At 32.2% G+C, this 21531-nt stretch overlaps 1 protein-coding gene across 4 annotated transcripts in view; it reads right to left on the bottom strand.

The window, feature by feature from the left end:
- Positions 1 to 21531, bottom strand: part of retn (retained) — a 265375-nt gene that overhangs the window by 25498 nt on the left and 218346 nt on the right. For all 4 annotated transcript variants that reach the window (XM_076411354.1, XM_076411356.1, XM_076411355.1 and 1 more), the window contains exon 5: positions 1500 to 1683. In XM_076411354.1, coding sequence (XP_076267469.1) covers positions 1500 to 1683 — 184 coding nt within the window. The remainder of the gene's footprint in view (positions 1 to 1499; positions 1684 to 21531) is intronic.

Raw genomic sequence — 21531 nt, 5'->3', positions numbered from 1 at the left:
CTCGGGAAATATAGAGGCACTACTTTTATAGATATAGGCCTGAAAAAATATACACAGTAGACCAGATTTCCTATCATTGCATATTTAGTCAAATCGAATTGTCATGGGCAGTGGCAAATAATTGTTTGTGGAATGTGGAAAGAAGGATAGTCTACATAACACCCCTTGGTTTGGATGAACTCCATCATACACAGGGATGAAGAAATTGACAAATGGTTAAATTGTTAACTAGTATAGACTGGAAATGAATTGCTCAGTTATTGATTTTGGATAGTGGCTCAGAAAGTGACTGAATAAATCTTTCTGGATATAGGATTATGATTCAATGTTGACAGTTACCAAGAGAGAGTGATGAGAGTGGAACCAACTAATGGTGGGTATATAACTAATGTAGAATAACTGCAGGAAGCCGTATTGTAGAGTGTGAAATATTTATGTGCAAGATGTGTTTAATTGTTCATAATAAACATAAGAATTTGGTTAAAATATGATGAAAAATGAATACTAGTTATTTTTCAAATACGACAAATGTAGAAATTAAATCTAATTTTATCTAATAAATATTTTAAGAAAAACGTGAAGAGGTAGTGATGGAAGAAACTATAGAGAAACACAGTGATATCAGAATGACTTGATAAAGAAACACAGCAACGAAGGGAATAAGAACTAAATGTAAAAAGGTAAATATACAATTTTCAATAGGCCTAGAGGGGATACTATAGGTTATTGGGAAAAGAGTTCAATGTAAATATAATATAACAAACAAACTATTGTGGCTGTATAATTAATTGTCAATTAAATCCTTCGATAATATATGTATTAGATGCATTAGATATAAGCATTTAAGCTATAATGTTAAGTAAGTTATAACACTGCGTTTTGACGTCACAAATTTAGATGACGTGAGTTACCAGTTTTATAGGATAGACCAATTTTTCTGAATAAATGTCTTGTTAAAAGGAAAAATCATCAGAGTACATGCAAGCGCCTAATAAATACAGATTTAAACACTTAATCTGCCAATCCAGTGGTAAAATCAAAATATTTAATTATCCAGTTGGTATATTTTATATATCCATCGATATTACGACAGCGTTTCAAACACTTAAAATATTGACATTGACTAAATTTTCATTTAAAATGAACGATATAAAAATATCCGTCATAAAAATAGTTTACCAACTAGGCGCGGCATGTATACTTCATGAGATAAATCAACATTTGTCATTGGGAACATGTTATTTTATTTTGACCAAAATTCTTAATAATACCGAACCCAATGACTAACAAAGACAATAATTGGATAAAATTTCAAGAATTTATACACGGCAAATACACAAGTTCATTTAATGCGTTTATTGATTGTTCCTTCTTCTTTCACTTCTTCTTCGACACTTCTTTGATTAACTGAGAGATTACTTTCATTTAGTTTTTATGGTGGAATGGAGATAAATATTTAGAGATTCAAATTAATATCTAAAATGGGCTGATTTACTTACTGTGTTCTCAACGTGAAGGCTGCTGATGTAATAGAAGATGGTAAGTGAAGTCCTTTAATTATCTCTTGCCACAGCTTCTTGTTTATAACATCTACCAGTCCTCCTCTCGCTATGACAAGATTATATAACTCATATAAGTCCAATACAGATTTAGCCATTATTGGTAACCGATTTATTGGAGTTCCTGAAAAAAAAAAAGAATAAATATTATGTTAATATATTCAATTTTGATTGTGTATTATTTTCGTTATATATCTTCATTCTTTAAGTAGATTTTACATTAAAAAAGAATTTGGAGTGTTGGAAGAAGAACGACTTTTGGTTAATTAAATAATAGAGACCTCTGTGGTTTTTCCGAAATGTAATACAAACGTAATTAGTGATATAAAATGCCTAGATAAATATAATAAAAATAAAAGATAAATATAGATATAAAACTAAAATTGATAAAAAAATTTAAAACTTCACAGTAATTATTGAAATCTATATATTAATCGGCTTTGCGATAATTATTTATCGGTTAAAGCTTATTTTGAGGAAGAATTTTAGGGCTAATGTTTTATGTAATTTTAGGGTAAATGATGTGGCTCGGTGAATGGAGGTAAAACGAAATAAAACAGTGGTGTTTACATGATGTGACCGTTATTTATTGACAATATAAAAAAGATGTGAAAAATACAAATAAATAAAACGGATGGCAGCGGAGTTATCTGTTGACGAGGCTTGGGCAGTCGATGGTGGCACGTCTAAACCAAACGAGGGTTGAGCCCTGAATGACCGAAATACCCTTCAATAACATCCCAGATAAACGTCTCGGGGTTGCCGTCAGCTATTCGTTGTCGGGTTCCAGTTGGCACCCCGCCAGTGTTCAACATCTGGGATTATATTTCTGGATATTTTGTAGACCGTTATTCCACGATGTAAAATTCGACATGCCTCAAGTCGCTACAATACTCCCCTGAATTTTACATAAAATTACTTCAAGCAACCAAAATACAAAAATGTATGAAAAAATATCAAATACAAAAAAAACAAAATGTGCTGTGTAAAATGGGCTTTGAAAAATATGATAGTTCGCAACGGTTGTGGTTGGTACGGTTTCCATTTGGTACGGCTGTTGATATCTTCCGGTCCTACAGATACCGTTGCATCATCGTCGCTTTGGCACTTGAATGTGGTCCATCGACGACGTTGAAAACAAGCTATTCTTCAGACAGGGCTCCCGTAATCGACGCTGTGGGAGGATCGACTGTTCGACGACGTGGCAGCTTATTTTCTTCGACGACGAGACGTTAGCAATTCTGGTACTTCGGCGAAGACATGACGAGTCTACGGTGACTGCAATCGGTACCTAGCTTCTGGAACTGCTCTGTGACTGATCCGTAGTCACATACGTTAGGTTAATTCAGAAAAAATAAATAACGACGGTATCCGACCGAAGCTGCCCAAAGCCTTTCAAATCAAAATATCTGCCACTATGACGGAGACGGCGAGTGAAGGAAGACATTATGATTTAAACATAGCGCCGAAAGAAATGTTTAGCCGAGACGCTGATGATTAAGCAGTGATGTAAAAATATTCAAAAGATTGTGAAATAATATTTTGACAAAAAAATTTAAAAAATGAATAGGAATAAAATGAAATAGAATATTGAAGGTAAAATCGAACTAAAATATTTAAAATTTTGAAACAGAAAATATAACGGTCACGTAAAATACACCATTTTCTACGTACCCTCCATTCACGAGTCCAAACCCAATTTTGCGAAAGATCACGTCGGGGTCACCACTTTAGGGTAAATGATGTGGCTCGGTGAATGGAGGTAAAACGAAATGAAACAGTGGTGTTTACATGATGTGACCGTTATTTATTGACAATATAAAAAAAATGTAAAAATACAAATGATAAAAAGGATGGCAGCGGAGTTACCTGAAGACGAGGCTTGGGCAGTCGACATGCCTCAAGTCGCTACATAATATATGCTACAAGTAAATATATTCCAATAAAACAAAAGACGCCCAAACAAGCAACCTAGTGAAGGTGAGTGATTAAAATATTATTAAATGAAGCTATTTAATTTGAGCCAGTGTTTTGCGTTACTTTCGGTTATTTCGGAATATTGTTGGAATTATTAAAAAGTTATGGCAATGTGGCGACCTCCACGACCCTTTAGGCCACCACGAACTCACCAACAAGTACAAGGGTTGGCAACGCCGGTGGATTGGTACCATGCAGTTCCAGGCTATAAAAGACCATCACGACGACGTCTCGCTCTCTTTTCTTTTCTCCATCCCCTTGTAATAGTACCACTTCCACTACCGTACTTCCTGTACCTAACCTAACATCCTTTCAATTCTCCCGTCGACCACATGTATCATTTAATATTGAAATAAATAGTATTTCTTCAACCAGTGTTTTCAGTTCTCGTGCAAATTCCTTCCAAAAATAGTAGTGAGTGTTCTAGTAGTGAGTAACTGACCGACCCGACGAACATTCCTACAGCAAGTTTGGATAAAAAACGATTAAGAGTAGTATGGTCACGTAAAATTATATTTTACATTTTTGCAGAGAAAACAAACTAATGTGCCCGCTTTATCGCAAGGCAATATGTATCTGTAAAAGAAAAATCGGCATATGAGAAAATTTCATACATAATTTAATACATTGTGGTCGAACTTCGACCACCAGGGCGGTCACTAGTACTATTCATTATAATTAAATTGTAGTAGTTATGATAGAATTTGGTCCACTTATTAGCTCATTGAACATGCGATTTCACAATATCGACAGAAAACAGGGTCGCCATTCAAAGACATCAATCTTAAATGTAATCCGTTGTTTGTTCCGGTCAAATTTTAACACATAGAAAAAGCAAACACTATTTTACAATTAAGGCTTAGCCAACGTAAATATCCGTTATAATAAAAACGTTTTTAGTATTAATTTCGATCTGTATAAACAATGGTATTGTTTTAAGATCAGCGTTGCTTGTTCTAATGGCGTAACGGGACACCGCAAAGCTTTCTTTTTCGATGAATTATGGCTTAAAAATTAAAGCGCTATGTTCGAACGGCCAGTTTTCGATATAATGTAAACCATTATGACGCCATACCGACGTGTAAATTTAATAAAACCGGTAAACATAAAACTTTTTAATATGTACGTGTTCGCTCACCGAGACAGTTGCTTTATTTTTGTTTCTTATTTTCGTTTTATTAGTCGAATGTGGGGAATAATCGTATATCTGGTTAGGAAATATATTGTTTTCTTTAATATTCATATTTATTTTTCAATAATGCAAAAGCATTATTGTAAAAATAAATACTAATATCTCAAACAAATAATCAATCTCCATCAAAAAATACTAACATTCCTTAAATTGAACTATGTCTCGTATTGTTTAATCAGAGACATGCCAAATTATTTTCTATCTACGAAATCAGTTCCATATATTTTTTGGGAGCTGGGCCAGATATAATCAGGCTACAAGATTTACCAGAGTAGCTACCATCTCGAGAGGATGTTTCAACTCTATATAGTGAATGACGAAAATCGTTATCCTGCGTTATTGGAAAAAAAAAGTATCGCTGGTTCGGATAAGGGAATTCAGTCATGGTCGTAGTTCGCTGTCCGACGAGATTCGTGAAGGTCGTCTAAAATCGACTGTTGTGCCAGAAAACATCGTGTGCGAAATGATTAAGCAAGATCGTCATGTAACCTATTGTGAGGTATCCCTAAGCATTAGTTCCATCAGCATATTGCGATCTTACATGAACACTTATGTTACACACACGCTTATGAAAGTTCTGTTCGCGTTGGATCCCACACAATTTGATTCAAAAAAAGTCTCGTGTCGATTGGTGCAAAAAATTCAGTCGCGGCGCTCCTAAAGACGTTTATAGAATCGTGAATTATGGATATATTCGTATGAGCCCGAAAGTAAGCAGCAGTTGACTGTATGGGTGTCCCAAGATGAACTAAATCCAAAGTTGTTCGCGCACGAAGCACTAAAGAAGAGACGCCGGATTGTTCTTCGTCATGACAATGCGAGCTCTCACTCTGATTTGGCACCCAATGACTTCTTTTTGTTCCCATCCGTGAAGAATAAACTGCGTGGTCAACGATTTTCATCGCCCGAAGAAGCTATTGAAGCGTTCAAAAATCATGTTTTGAAGATACCTCATTTGGAATGGAACAAATGCTTTGAAAATTGGTTTAAGCGTATGTAAAAGTATATCGATCATCGTGGCGAGTACTTTGAAAAACAATAAAAATATATTCGCAGCTTAGCTATTTGCTTTTCTTTCCTATTCCCGAAATATACATAGTGGCTCTCCTAATATATTTCACTCCTGTTATTTCCTTAGTAGAAGTAACTTAAAGCATAGATAAACAATCCATCAGGATCCGCTGTCAGAACATTTCCTATGTACGTCTCTCGAGACAAAATAAGTAAGAACTTCCAGGGATAATAATTTATTTATCTTATGCCATCCAGGTATAAGCTGTATTACATGAAATCAGTACATTCAAATTTTAAATTTATCCTCATTATTATTTTGTAATTAACGTTTTTTGTTCATATTTTACACCTAGTTTCCATACCTGTATCCTCTGCCCAGCGGGCAGGTATCAACTAGTTTTAAATACGTTTGATGAAAAATCTGTAAGAATGAAGTTGTACAGCTAGTATTTTAAACTACTGATATGAAAAATTGTATTTTATTTATTAAAATAAAGATCACGAACAATATTAAAATTCCCTCGCAAATTTTCTGCGTCTTGAGAAACAGCAGGAGCTGGAAAATTACGTTTGATATTATTAATAAATTCCGAAGGGCTCCAGGCCTGTTACCCGAACAATTATCCACATGCAATGGCAAAAAGTAGAACGTTAGTATAATATTTCGATGTTTTGGTCAGCAATAATATTAAAATATTGTCTGGAATTTGATTTATTAAATTTTAAAATTTTAACTATCAAATAAAATTCTTAATTAATTAATTGACTTAAAAAATTAAAAATAGTTTTTGAAATTTAAAACGTACACGTGATATCGGGTTAATTTAAATAACAGCAACAGATCGTTAAGTTTGAAACGACTTATTAATTGTTAAAATTAGTAGTTCTATAACGGACACTAAATAATTAAGTATTAATTAACAGGTAATAAACAACTAAACGCTGAAAATTACCCAATTTATAGTAAATCACTAATTAATTTAAAACCAAGCAGCTGTTCGAAATTAAATTAACAATCATTTGTAAATAAGCGTTAAATCTTGACGCGAGTGAGCGACAAAAAAAACAACCACAACCCTGAAACATGCAGAAATTAGCAATTAGGTAATGCGACGCCAAATTCCCAATTAATTATTAATTATTTCAGAGATAATTGATAATGAGAGGAAAACCGAACCAACAAGCCATATAGTTTAGCTAAAAAGAATCTTCAGATAATAGTTAATAGAAAACTGTGTATAATTATATTTTAGGACCATTAAGTTTTTGCAATTTCCTCAACAGATAGCGTTACAAAAACTGTGTCAACAAATTCTATATACGTGGAGTAAAATCTTTGGATACTGTTCTCAGAATATTGTATGCGTAGTATTAGATTTGACATTATATGATTTTATGAAATTTATATGATATGTATTCCTTTAATTTTAGCTCTAATTATTTAGAGTTACGCCTTCGCCATTTTTCTTAATAACATCTTTAATGTCCCGTTAGTACGTCATCATATGTGTTAAATGTATTCCAGTGCTACATTCCTACAATATTCTTTTAAAAGTTAAGACGTATTCCTTTGGAATCTAGATTTTGAAACTTTTTGAAGTTGAGGATGCTAGTTGGTAATTCCAATTGATATCGAGTGTCGCCTAATAGTTTCTCTCAAAAAGAAACGGTGGACTGTATTACGAAAAATTAATGCATGTTATGTAAATGTAAAAGGTAATAAGTCAGAAAAATGTTAGTTTTTTTCGGGGTTTTCTTAAGCTAATGACAAATTTTAGTATATTAACTTTTCCTAAAAGTCTTGACATCGTATGATAATAAAGAAAGAAAAGTTGAAATTCCATGCTTATTTAGTGCCCTAAAGAGTTGAAAATGTTACTCAACTATATTCAACAAAACAACAACTGACACACTCATAATTCTGGTTGACATCACATTATTTAAAAAAAAAACAGAAATTGATTTAACGTCAGTTAACAGTATATAGGCTTACATAATAATAACATAATATATGAAAACAATACTATATATCAGTATAACTCTTTGTATAATAAAACATATCTTTTACTGCTAAATAAAATTGTAAATAAATGTATATATAAGTTTTAAATTAAATTAGATATAAAGACTAATATTTTCATAAACTGATTTTTAAGACACTTTGAGCCGTATTTAGAAGGAACGATGTTGAAATAACTAATTTCATTATTATTATTAGAACACTATGATTATAAAATCAATGTGTTTTTATAAAAACAAAAATATTTCAAACAATGATAAATTACAAGTATAAAGAATAATTAGTATAAGAATAGACAATATTTAAAAAAATAACGTTTATGTTGTCTAAAAATCCTACTATTAATTTGTACACACTATCATTAATTATGGAAAATTATGATTGAAAATTAGATAAGAACCAATATCTGATTATGAAACTGTTGTTTTTCTCGACATTTTATAAGCTTTTCTTGGATATACTGGAAAAATTCTTCCCAAGCTTGTAACAATGCGGTAAATAAAAATAAATAAAGTAGTCATTATTTTAGGCGGCGGTTTGTTAGCTTTATCTCGTGTAATATCTTATCTTTACCTTTGTTCCTTAAAAAAGAGGTTTTTCTGATTAGTGGTTTACTCTTGTACTCAATGATTCAATGGCAGATAAGAATGGACAGAACAGCTGAATTTTGCTAAATATTCTTCTCATTTGTTTATCAATGAACGGTAGTTTTCCAGATATTCCAGGTTTTATTATAGCTAGCTTCTAAAATTGACAATGTTGAAGCAACATTTTTAATTTAAATCGGTTTATAGCTTTTATGTAAAAACTTTAAATCACCTAGAGAATAAAAAATATAAAGTGACAATTTGTAGCAAACTTCCAATCGCTTATATCTTATCTTAACTACAACTTCGAAAATGGCCGAATAATAATAAATAAAATTATTATTAGATTTAAAAGATATGCAATAGTTAAATATTGTTGCCTTCCTTTTTACAATAAAATCAAATGAAATGTGAAACAGTTCTTTGGAAAATTTTACTCAATGATTCAATGGCAGATAAGAATGGACAGAACAGCTGAATTTTGCTGAATATTCTTCTGATTTGTTAATCAATGAACGGTAGTTATCCAGATATTCCAGGTTTTATTATAGCTAGCTGCTAAAATGGACAATGTCGAAGCAACATTTTTAATTTAAATCCATTTATTGCTTTTGTGTAAAAACTTTAAATCACCTAGAGAATAAAAAATATAAATTGACAATTTGTAGCAAACTTCCAATCGCTTATATCTTATCTTAACTACAACTTCGAAAATGGCCGAATAATAATAAATAAAATTATTATTAGATTTAAAAGATATGCAATAGTTAAATATTGTTGCCTTCCTTTTTACAATAAAATCAAATGAATTGTGAAACAGTTCTTTGGAAAATTTTACTCAATGATTCAATGGCAGATAAGAATGGACAGAACAGCTGAATTTTGCTAAATATTCTTCTCATTTGTTTATCAATGAACGGTAGTTTTCCAGATATTCCAGGTTTTATTATAGCTAGCTTCTAAAATCGACAATGTTGAAGCAGCATTTTTAATTTAAATCGGTTTATAGCTTTTATGTAAAAACTTTAAATCACCTAGAGAATAAAAAATATAAAGTGACAATTTGTAGCAAACTTCCAATCGCTTATATCTTATCTTAACTACAACTTCGAATATGCCCGAATAATAATAAATAAAATTATTATTAGATTTAAAAGATATGCGATAGTTAAACAGTTGATAAAGATTGATTGAGAAAATACGATAAAATATTATTGCCTTCCTTTTTACAATAAAATCAAATGAAATATGAAACAGTTCTTTGGAAAATAACAGATCCCAGCAATTATCTCTATTTTATTCTTTCTCAAAATTAATACGACATACATATCCGTGTCACTTCACGTCAAAAATCAGCCGAAAAGCGCATTTGACTAGTGACATACATTTATGTTTCGGTCTTGTACATATCGATTGATTTATAACATTGAACCATAAAAACGACTGAAAATATTAATAAAAATCACAATGAACGTAAGAAAATATTTATTAAATAGTTGTCATCGGATAAAATCGAGCGATTCAACATCGAAAACAAATCACGAAACGTGGATGTGCGTCAGCCAAATGCCATTCTTTCGGAGACGACCATAGACTGGAACAATAACTATCCGGTATTATTTTGGGCCGTCTAATATTTTTATTTGTCACACAGCGCATCTCCCTCTAATTTGATCACATGTCTCCCTATAATCAGTCAACGTCTTTCAGTTGTCAGCGGTCTATTTTAATATCGAAACTCCGCGTGGATAATAGCGGCAGGTATCTAACAATATTTTTATCTAAATTTATATTGTTTTGGATGGGTATCAAGTTTTTTAATAGGTCAAGATTCGTACGGTCGCCTCTTATTGTTTCGGGGGGCTCTGCGGCGTTGGAACGGGTGAGATTAAGCGTTAATCTGCGAATAAATTTAATCGATGATCAGTAGGACGATTTTTGAATGAAAAATCGCCTGAAAATGAGGTTATACCGATCGATCATCGAACTTGTTTTCGAGAATGATGCTTGATAAATACTGAATGACAAATACTTGATAAATACATAAATCAGGTCTATAAAAATAAGCAGGTCTCTTAGTGTTGATATTTAATAAAATTGAGTTCAGCTATACCAAATTCAAATGAAGATTATGATATTTTGAAGTATATCGAATTCCAGTCATCAGATCTTAGCGTCTAAATTAGTATCAAATTTTAACAGGTCAATTAAAAAGTCCCCGGGCATATAGATGGCGCTACTAGAATCAAATCCATATGTTTTTTAGTTAACCCTAACCGTCAAAAAACGCTTGTATATATTTGACAGCTGTCGGATCGTTAGTTTGGGAATTACAGCATTATGAGTGAAGCAACTTTTGTTATTGTGAAAAAAATGGATAAAAAGGAATTTCGCGTGTTGATAAAATATTGCTTTTAAAGGGAAAAATACAGTTGAAGCAAAAATTTGGCTTGATGCCGAGTCTTTGGACATTGCCCCCGGAAGATCAACCATAAAGGATTGGTATGCTAAGTTTAGAGGTGGTCAGCATCGAAGACGGTGAACCCAGTGGACGCCCAAAAGAGGTTGTTACCGACAAAAACATTTTAAATATCTACAAAATGATTTTGAATGACTTGATTGAAAATGAATGAAATAACAGACACTCTAAAGATATTAAGTGAACGTGTATATCATATCATTCACGAATATTTCGTTATGAGAAAACTCTGCGCAAAATGGGTGCCCCGCGAGCTCACTGTTGACCAAAAACAACAACGAGTTGAAGATTCGGAGCAGTGTTTGAAGATGATAAAGCGTAATAAACCCGAGTTTTTGCATCGATATGTGCCAATGGATAAAACATGGCTCCATCATTTCACTCCGAAGTCCAATCGACAGTCACCAGAGTGGACTGCACTCGATGAACCCGATCCAAAGTGTGGGAAAATGGAACAGTCAGCTGGCGTCTGTATTTTCGGATGCACATGGAATAATTGTCATCGACTACCTTGAAAAAGGAAGGACCATCAACAGCGACTACTACATAGCGTTATTGGACCGTTTGAGGAACGAAATCGCCGAAAAACGGCCGCATTTGAAAAAAAAAGAAAGTGCTGCTTCACCAAGACAATGCACCGTTTCATAAGTGAAGATGATGGCAGAAATCCATGAATTGGGCTTCGTATTGCTTCCTCGTCCACCCTATTCTCCAGATCTGTCCCCCAGCAACTGTTTTCTGTTCTCAGATCTCAAAAGAACGCTTGCTCGAAGAAATTTCCGCCGAATGAAGACGTATTCGCCGAAACTGAGGGCTATTTTGAAGCAAAGGACAAATCGTACGACAATAATTGTATCGAAAAGTTGGATGGTCGCTATAATCAGTCTATCACACTTGAAGATGTTAATAAAAAAGTTCTTCATACTACCTTTTTTATATTATAGGAAATGAAAAATGTACCACAAAATTTTCATATTAGGTTAATTTGTGAATTCATGATAATTTATACCACATATTCTTCAAATGTTCGTATAACTTTAAACAACTGGCAACGTTACAAATTCAAATCATTGTGCGTATGCGGGGATTCTCCAAAACTATACTGTTGTTAAAATAACCGTTTCAAATGGACTTTTAAAAGACTTACAGCATAACATCACTTTTAGACTAATATTTGATAAATTCATAATCAGGTCTATAAAAATAAATACAGGTCTATTAACGTTGATGTTTAATAAAATTGAATTCAGCTATATTAAATTAAGATGAAGATTATCATATTCTGTGCTATATCGAATCTTATCAGTTCTTATCGTCTAAATCAGTATCAAATTTAACATGTGGTGAATCTTTATTTATCTTTGTTGAAACGCAACGTAGAAGAACCTGAAACCTGAAAATGGTTAAAACCAGCCTTTCTCCACTTTTTTGCATCAAGGTAAAATAACTTTACAGTGTCTATTTATGCCAATGGATGTATCCTCTTTATTAGCTCTTGATTGTTTATACCTGTTTATAGTTTAGTTGGTCTTATACCTTTCATATGATGATTATAAATTGTAGTCAATAATGGATAAATATTTGTGAATTCGAGTATACGTGTATATGAATAACTTACAAGAACTATAACTTATATTATATATAGAACTAATAGTTTATTAATGTAATGTTAATATGTTGATAAATAATAAGATATTGTTTCATTTCCTCTTTTTTCTTTTCAAAGATATTTTGAAATGAAAGATGTTTATAAAAAGATTCTTCATATTATATTTTTATGCACGACAAAATTTTAACTAGAGTCCCAACCGAAATATTGGGTTAATTTATTATATTTATAAAATATTCCTCAAATATACGTATAATTTTCAACAACTGGCAACGTTTTGAAAGACTTTGAAAAACTTTAAAACAACTCGATATTCTTCGTCGAAAACTTGCAACATAACTTCACTTTTGGACGATTGAATTCATTACAAAGTGGCGGATCATTCGATCCCCTATTAAGAACAGTTGCCGACAACGACTGTTACGAAACAAGCAAATATAAATATAAAAGAGAGGAACCATCAAGCGGGCGCGTCTCGCTATTTTACATTTCAAGACGCAAACGTCGGCCGATCGAAAACATTTGTTAAAAGAACGAGCCACAAGGCATAATTACCGCGGTCCCGAAATAGAATCCCAAATCATAATCTACGGCTTAAACTCTAAAATTAAATAAATCATCGTGAAATGCTGAAGATCTAGCCAGGAAAACAAAACAAAAATGTCATGATGATGATTCAGGTTATTAACGGATATTTTCGCCGTCCTCGTCGCGCGCGGTGCGCTCCCTCTCTCTCCGTCTCCGTCCCTTTTTTTCGGTCATTAGCGCGTACGCCCAGCCAATGCTGTTTGTCGTTATTTTTACGTAAAAATAATTATTTTTATAGTCAATGCACTTCGAAGGTATTTATGGTCTCGATAACTTCCCAAATCCAATTTAAAAAAAAACTAAACTAATCTAATTGAAAATCGAGAAAAAATGGACAGTTCCTAAATAAAACTGACATTTAATAGCTTAATTACTTCCATATAAACACAGCGTTGTGCAATAAATTCAGTTAGTAATCTCATAGATGGCGCTGGTGGTTGTTTTATCATGTCCACATCAACTATAGACTAGATGACTATTTTTTGAAAAACCTCTTTATTGCAATTCTACGTATTTACTTTACCCGGAATAAAAGTGATTTCTGCAAAATAATCGATTTGAAGGAAAAATTGGCGTTTGCAATAATGCAATTTTCAGTGTGCGCTAAAACGCTCCATATCTGCGTGTGACGAGTAGTTTTGGTTACATTATACGGCTCGTATGGGTACAGGGCTTTTTTATACACTATCTATTAGTCTATCCAAAGTTTTTTGCATATACGTTATCAAGATGTTTAATGTATTGCCTGTCGCAATTTTTAAATTAATTTTAGAATCAGACAATATTTTCGTTCTTATTTCATACTAATTAAAAAGAGACACAACGCTGTCTGATAAGTTCGAATGTACAACCGAACTAGTCCATTTGTCAAACGTATGCAACATTCTTCAAAACGATACTGATAAGTAACAAACCGGCAAACTTTGTTTTAATGTTTTGCTTGTTTTTTCAAATTTCAAATCGCTGCTTATTATTACTCTGATTGAAAATTCCGAAGCCAGGCAGAACGAGATAATGGAGGCCAATGAAATTCGCTAGAGAAGTAACCATTTTTACTGTTAAATATTAATTTGCTGCGATTTTTATTAAAAATATTTTTAGCGTGTTGCAGCTTCACTAAATATTAGTATGGATACGGTCACTAAAATATCTCAATAAATGAAAAATAGAATCTTGAATTCACCGAAACGCACCATCCTCATACGAAGCGACGAATCAAGATCAGCTTGATGTTGGCTCTATCAGAGATTAAATCCATGAAATGTTTAAAAACAGTGATTAGTTTTTCAAAAGAAACATAATTTAATAGAATTATTTCAGAGGCAACTGTTGGTCTGGAAAGTATTGAAGAGGTCTAATGGAACTTCCGGATATTGCTTTAAAAGACTACAATACAATACAATACAAAGCATATAACAAAATGAAGGAAGACTTATTATTTCAATTTATGTATCTAGATGAAAGACGGATATTTCATAATGGGATCAATATATCCAATGGTCATTCAATGCAAGATGATAATAAAAATAGTATTATGACAACAAAAATTGATGGAAAAAGTAAACGTTGACATAACAATTAATTGGATATTATTAGTCATAATATTTATTAATAATTCATTGCAGCAACAGGAATGGTTAATAACACCTCCGGTTTGGATGAACGCGATAAAACACATTGAAGAAGAAATTGACCAATGATGGAATTCTGAACAAAGAATTCTGAAAGATGGATGGGAAATTAGTTATTATATGGAACACTTAGTTATTCACTTGAATTAAATTTTCTGAATATGCGATTACGATTCAAAACTGACAATTTCCAGGGTGGAAACAACTAAAATGAGTGTATAATTAATAAATAATAAATATAGGAAATGTTACTGAAGACTGTACAAGATTTTTGTGCACATATATGACTGTAATTGTTCAGAATATACATGAGCATTTAGTTAAAATGTGTCAGGAGAGAAAGAACGAAGTAACTGATTTGCAGATGACAAATGTATTAGGGATAATTTAGTGATTAAATTTAGTTTTATCAAGAAAGATGTATATAGGTATTAACAGAACAAACTAAGGAGAAATACAGTATTATCAAAATGTCTTTAGAAAGAAACACTGTACCGAAGGACACAAGAACTAAGCGTAGAAGGTAAATCTAATGCTCTCTAATGAAAGTAAAATATATTACTTGGACATTCAATTGGTAATTAGGTGGATTGCCCCCCCAGGGAATACAACTACATAAAAACGGGCCTAGAACTCTAACTCATACTCATAGGGGATTAGGAAAAGGGTTCAATGTAAATATAACATAACACAACCCTAACCTACAAATTATTATGACTATATACTTAATTGTAGTATAATATATGTATTAGATTTACTATAATGTTAAATTAAATAATGTTTGATAACAGTATTTTCGTTTAATTTTTTTATTTAGGTTAGAATTTTGTTGTATGTCAAAGCCAAACTGAAGTAAAACTAGTAAAAAAAAAGTTGATACGGCAACATTGCGACGTTTTGGCATCAGAGATCTGGATGACGTATGTTCAAAACTTCTTTGGATAGATTATGTGTAATATTAGAAATATTAATTGTGAATATTATCGCTATAAGCTCTGTGAATAGCGGGAACAAAACTGTGTCACATAATCAAAAGAATGAAGAAAAGACGTTCCAAATCGCAACAAAATCGACGAATGAAAATACAAACGGGGACAATTAATAGATCTGTCGGCGTTTATATATTTTCGTGAAGTCGGGATAAATGTTGAGCATAAAAAATTGCCATTGAATCGAGACAGATTTCTCAGGTCATTTAATAAATCGGTAAACTAGTTCACAAGCCTAATAAATCGGCCGGATAAATACGAATGTCAACGGTTTATTTTCAAAGCCATGTCTTGATCTGATATACGAAAATAAATATGTCGTCGGCGCTGCAGCGGATCAAACATTCCCAAATCCACAATGACAAATGCCCGTAATATCAACATTGTATCAATTTCTGGTAAACTCTTTACTCGACTGGTTCCGATAGGCTACTGATTCACGAACATAAAAAAAACACAAAACCTCTAGCAAGAAAAATAATTTAGTTTTCATGGGTGGGCATAGCCCCGTTTTGTATTTTTTCCCGTAACTGTCAAGGAAATTTTTCAACACTTACGTTATAGGAACACTTGGCAAACAAATTAAATTAAAAAACAATCAACCTACTTTGCCGGAAATATTTTTCGGGATTTGCTACGAGATCGAAAGCGATTTAATTTTGTTCATTTTATTTGTTGTCGAGATAATCTTATTTTGCTTGCTCTACATTTTCTAACATTCTGCTTTGTGTCTATATTTACCTCTTACATACTACAATACACAGCAGGTATATGGACAATATCTAATTTTATCGAGAAACATGCACGCAGGCAGTAGCAGAATAAATTATGGAGAAATACAGTGATATTGGAATGATTCGGCAAGAAAACACAGCAACAAAGGAAACAAGAACTAAATTTAAATATTTTCTCTAATGAAAATAGAATCCATTACGGATGTACAACTATTAATGAGCTGGATTAAGCCTCCAGGGGATACCACAGGTAGTTTAGAAAAGAGTTAAATGTAAATAAAATAAAATAACTCTAACCTACAAACTGTTATGGCTGTTTGATTATATTCAATATGTACTATAATGTTAACATAAAGTATATTTTATAACATTTTATTTATATTAGAATGTTGTTATATAACGAAGCTAAAATAAACTAAAATGAGTAAATTATGAACGTTGAATACGGTAACATTGCACCGTTTTGACGTCATAAATTGAGATGACGTTAGTACACTGCTACTCTGGATCGACTATATAGAAAATGTCCTTCTACGTGTATTTATCATGTCGAATTTTACTAGAGAATTTAGAAGATGACTTATTACCTCTTACCGTAACTTAGTACACCTAATGGTTGCTTCCTAATGCCTGTGTCTGATTTATAACAAAAATGATGTTAATTCATCTCGAATTTCAAGAATTGTCAATAGTCAGATATTATTAAATTATGGGCAACCAGTGAAACGCGGGTGTAATTTAAGTTGTCGAACCGCGCAATAAAGAACGCAGACGAGAGTGAATTTGAATATCCGGACGTGCAGAATAAAAAAAGAGCACCACCACCCGACACTTTTTATTTGGCAGAAATAATGCGCCCGGAGAGGGGCGTAATTAAAGACCAGCTGCGTTAATTTATTTGATTTTACGATCGTGGATCAAAGTGGGCCGACGTCTCGATAATATTCCGTTCATTTTTCGTAGAAAGGCGCGAATACGCTACGGTCCCGTGACGTCACATAGAGAATGCATAAAAACCTTTCCGAGAACGCTGCTGCTGGTGCTGCAGCGTCTGTGTGTGTGTGTTTGTATATATTTAGGCCTCAACAATGGAACATAACCAAGATGTGGAGGGTGAAATTGATCGTACGAAGAAAGAAAAACCATTTAATATTAGTTGGTGTCTCAGAATGTAGATAGTCCCGAAATAAATTTGATAAATCACGACGGTGACAAGGTTAAGGCAATTATATTTCTTTAAATATGACCAAAATGACTTATATGATTAATAATACGACCAAAGCTGGATAAAAACTACATTTTACAATAAATAAACGTTTGGTCGGTTGATGCTGTAAAATTTGGATGGAAACGGAAAGTAATTTAATTAAGTTAACTTTTTATTGTATTTTTCCTCTATTTTATTATGTTGTGACAAGATTAGACTAAAAGCATGTATTTACAACGAATAACGAGGACGGTATTATTTTTTGCTCGATGACAGCTGTCAAACAAAACGAAATATAAATGAAAACAACGCGAAATTTGTCGGATATATTTTTATAAATACATCGCTGGTGTGTTTATATTTACACTATGTTTTTGTTCTCATATATTATATCTTTATCTAATAAAAACTACTCAATTTCTTAAATAAATTCTTATTCGATCGATGACAGCTGTCAAACGGAAACTCCTAATTTAAATGGAGATGGCGCGCGATTCGAATCGTTTATTTCTTTGTCGAATGGCGTTTGTAAATTACGTCGTCTTAAATCATGAATATCCGATGTATTTAAATGGATTTTTTCTGCTGTTATTTCTGTGTACTATAAGCTAGGCGGGTTTTATATGAATTGATCATCGTGGAGTGAATGGATTTCCGTGCAAATCGTTTTATCTTATGGTGTGAATTTACGACCAATTATTTTTTCCATTATTAGACTTTCAAATATCAAAATTAAAATTTTATTTCGTAGCTGTTGGTTATCGTAAAATCGTTAATAGACACCCATAGGTGCGATATCTTTATGTATTTATACGAAAATAATGTGATTTTGGTTGTAGGAAGTGTTGTTTTCTTTATATCAATATAATTCTTATTATTAGGTGTAAATAAATAAAATTCCCGCTTTTAGAACGTCTCCAATAAATTATCTGATAATTGTCTGACGTAAAACGACATATTAAAACAGATTGTTAAAGTGTTAGCAGCATAATCTTGAAATATTAGTGACTTTGCATCAACGTATATAACATTTTTTCCTTCTTTTTCTCTTTTTGTTTTCAATAAAATAGATAAATCACTAGATGATGAGTATTGCTTAGCTGTAGAAATATATGGCAAGGCTAGCGTAAGTGGGAGAAGTAGTCCTTGGTGGTCTCAAACATTTAGAAATAGGGAATTGTAAGGGAAAATCGAAGGTCAACGCAGAAGTAGAATTGACGGTCCACAAAACATAGAGATATGGATTGGGAAGCACAGAATGTGTTTCAAGACCACCAGAAGGTTAGAAGTAGCATTTGGAACTATCGACTGTTTTAGTCGCTATTTTAAGTTCGACTTAAACTTTATTTAAAAAGGGTCTGGAGTTATTAGAGTAGTTTTTTCTGTGACTAGGTATACCTTTAATTTTTATTTAGTATTTATGATTATTATAAGTCTTTTTTTTGTTCAAGATGTATTGTATTATCTATATTTATTATAGTATGTTTTATTATTTATTATAGTATTTAAAAATAGTAATTAACATCCGGTCTTACCCAGCCTGGATACTGCCGTGACCGTGATGGTTATTACTTGTTGGATTTTTTACTGTTGCCTATAAAGACATTTGCAATTATATCCATGGCCCAAGGATTCGAACCTGCGACCATCGCAATAGTGGGAGGACGGTCCTGCCGCCTTGACCATTGCGCCAACCCAGACAGTTTAAATAGTAAATGTCTCAACATGGACATTGTACATAATTGAAGTGAAACATAATACATAATATATAAGCGAAAATTTTTCTATACATATTGGACAAAAAATAACTTGCGTACAGTTCCAGTGAATAAGTAGTAATATTGAAAGTAAAAGTTGTTATATATATTTATACATTGAATAGCTCTTGATTGTTGCACTAGAATGTTATTTACATATGTTTTTATTATTCAGCTGCTGCTATCTTGTGTCTTGTGTTATCTGGATCCTATGTATCCTATTTATGTTTATATTAGTGTTATCTAGGGACCTGCATTAATTCATTAGTAAATTATGCTATATCTCGATTTGTTTATTTGTTATCACCTAGCACCTAATTTAACTGTGTTATACGACAGTATTCACGGTAATGACGGCATACACAAAACATGATAAACCATCATTCACAAAGAAGAATAGTGGGAGAAATCCAAAATTAATTAAATCAGATATCTGAGTAGAATTATTGAGTCAGGAGTATGATTAGATCAGAAACATAAAACTATTACTTCTAATACGATAAGGCGTCCATACACACAACCAAAAAGGTTCAGCCTTGGTTAGAGAGAATACGCTGCAGTTTAGGCAGGTAATGATGTAATATTGTGCGCATGCGCCAAATATTTGCGCCCCCCCCTCCACCCCGTAGGCAATTTTAAATTCAACAGTTGGTCGAGAGAAAACAAATAATCTAGAATATGTAGATTTAATATGAAGTAGATAGAATATGTAGAAAAAATGACTTGATTAAAATCTTGTGTTGCATTAACAAGTTTATAACAATAATGATTAAATTGTTGTGTTATTCTTAGTATCGTAACATACATTGGTTTTAAAATATGGAAGAACAAGGGTAAGTACGGAATGTGAGATTTAGTTTTATTGTGTTAAAATATCTAAACAGCTTCAATTTTGTTCATAGTGAGATATTCTCACTTCTAATTCTCACTCTCTAAGAGCCAAACTTTTGGACATCAAGTAGAAATCAGGATATGTCAATATTTCACCCCGATATAACTACAGATTTCAAAATAACAAGAAGCATAGAAGACAATTTTTTTTGTTGAACTAAAAAAGTTGCAAAGGGTATGTGAGAAATAATATCAATTGAACTAGAAGTAGTATTTTTTAGGTTAATAAATGTACAATACGTTAATTAAAATATAATGAGTCCAGTAGTCGATTCATTACTAGGGTTTGCCCATCAAAAATAGTAGCAAAAATTGCGGGATTTTGTAGAATGCCGGAGTAGAGGAGAACGATACTTTGAAACGATCAAATTTAGCAGTAGGAGTTGACCCGAATCGAATAAACAAAACATGTAACATTAATCATCAATGACATTCTAACAATCTAATGTCCACTGCTATGAAGGGGGAGGGGTGAAACAATCAAGGAAAAAAAAGAATATATTTTTATAAAAGAGCATAGGTAAATAATTTATTGGTTTGTAAAAATAATAATGTATTGAGTGGTGAGTTCTTTCAGGTGAAAAGTACGATGGTGTGCAAGATGAAGATTTTGATTTGAGATAAATGAATTACATATACAAATATGGTTTCTGAACTTTTCGTAAATAATATTAGATAATATCAAGAGTTTATGTTAATATAGTTTATGGACTTTGTCTAAAAATGTTTCAATATAATGTCTTTATGTAAATATGGTGCACTGACTTGATGTAAACATATCAATCATATATATATAATATAATATCTCTATATAAATATGTTTTTTTTCACTTCGTTTTAAAGATTTGTAGTAAAATGTTCTAATAGCGCATGTGTTTTTATTTTCAAACGGTTCTCAATTTTTATTTACTCGATAAACAATATTACAACACTCAATTACTGAAATGTACATTTTGATTAGCATTTAACTAAAAATATTTCATAAAAAATTAATGATAATTTTCATATTACTATACTTACTAGTCATTACATGAGTTCCCAGGATTTCCTTTACTGTTGTAACATGTTTGAATATTTTTTAATTTCATAGGGCTAAATTTCTACGTTACGGAACGATACACGAAGAAAATTATATTAGAGTAAAATTTTAAATACGTTACAAAACAAGGTAAATGCGCCTGCGTAGAGTTTGCCACGAGAACGCTTCTTCACTCAGACTATTAATTCAAATAAATGAAAATGCGCATGTGCTAAATTGAAATTACCTTCAGTTTACAGTATCCTTGGTCAGAGCATC

This window comes from Rhynchophorus ferrugineus, unplaced genomic scaffold (genome assembly GCF_030347505.1).
Source record: "Rhynchophorus ferrugineus isolate W39M unplaced genomic scaffold, kcgeb_rfMv2 rfM8, whole genome shotgun sequence".
NCBI lineage: Eukaryota > Metazoa > Arthropoda > Insecta > Coleoptera > Curculionidae > Rhynchophorus > Rhynchophorus ferrugineus.
Note: the sequence above shows the minus strand (reverse complement) of the source record. Positions and strands in the feature narration are given on the sequence as shown.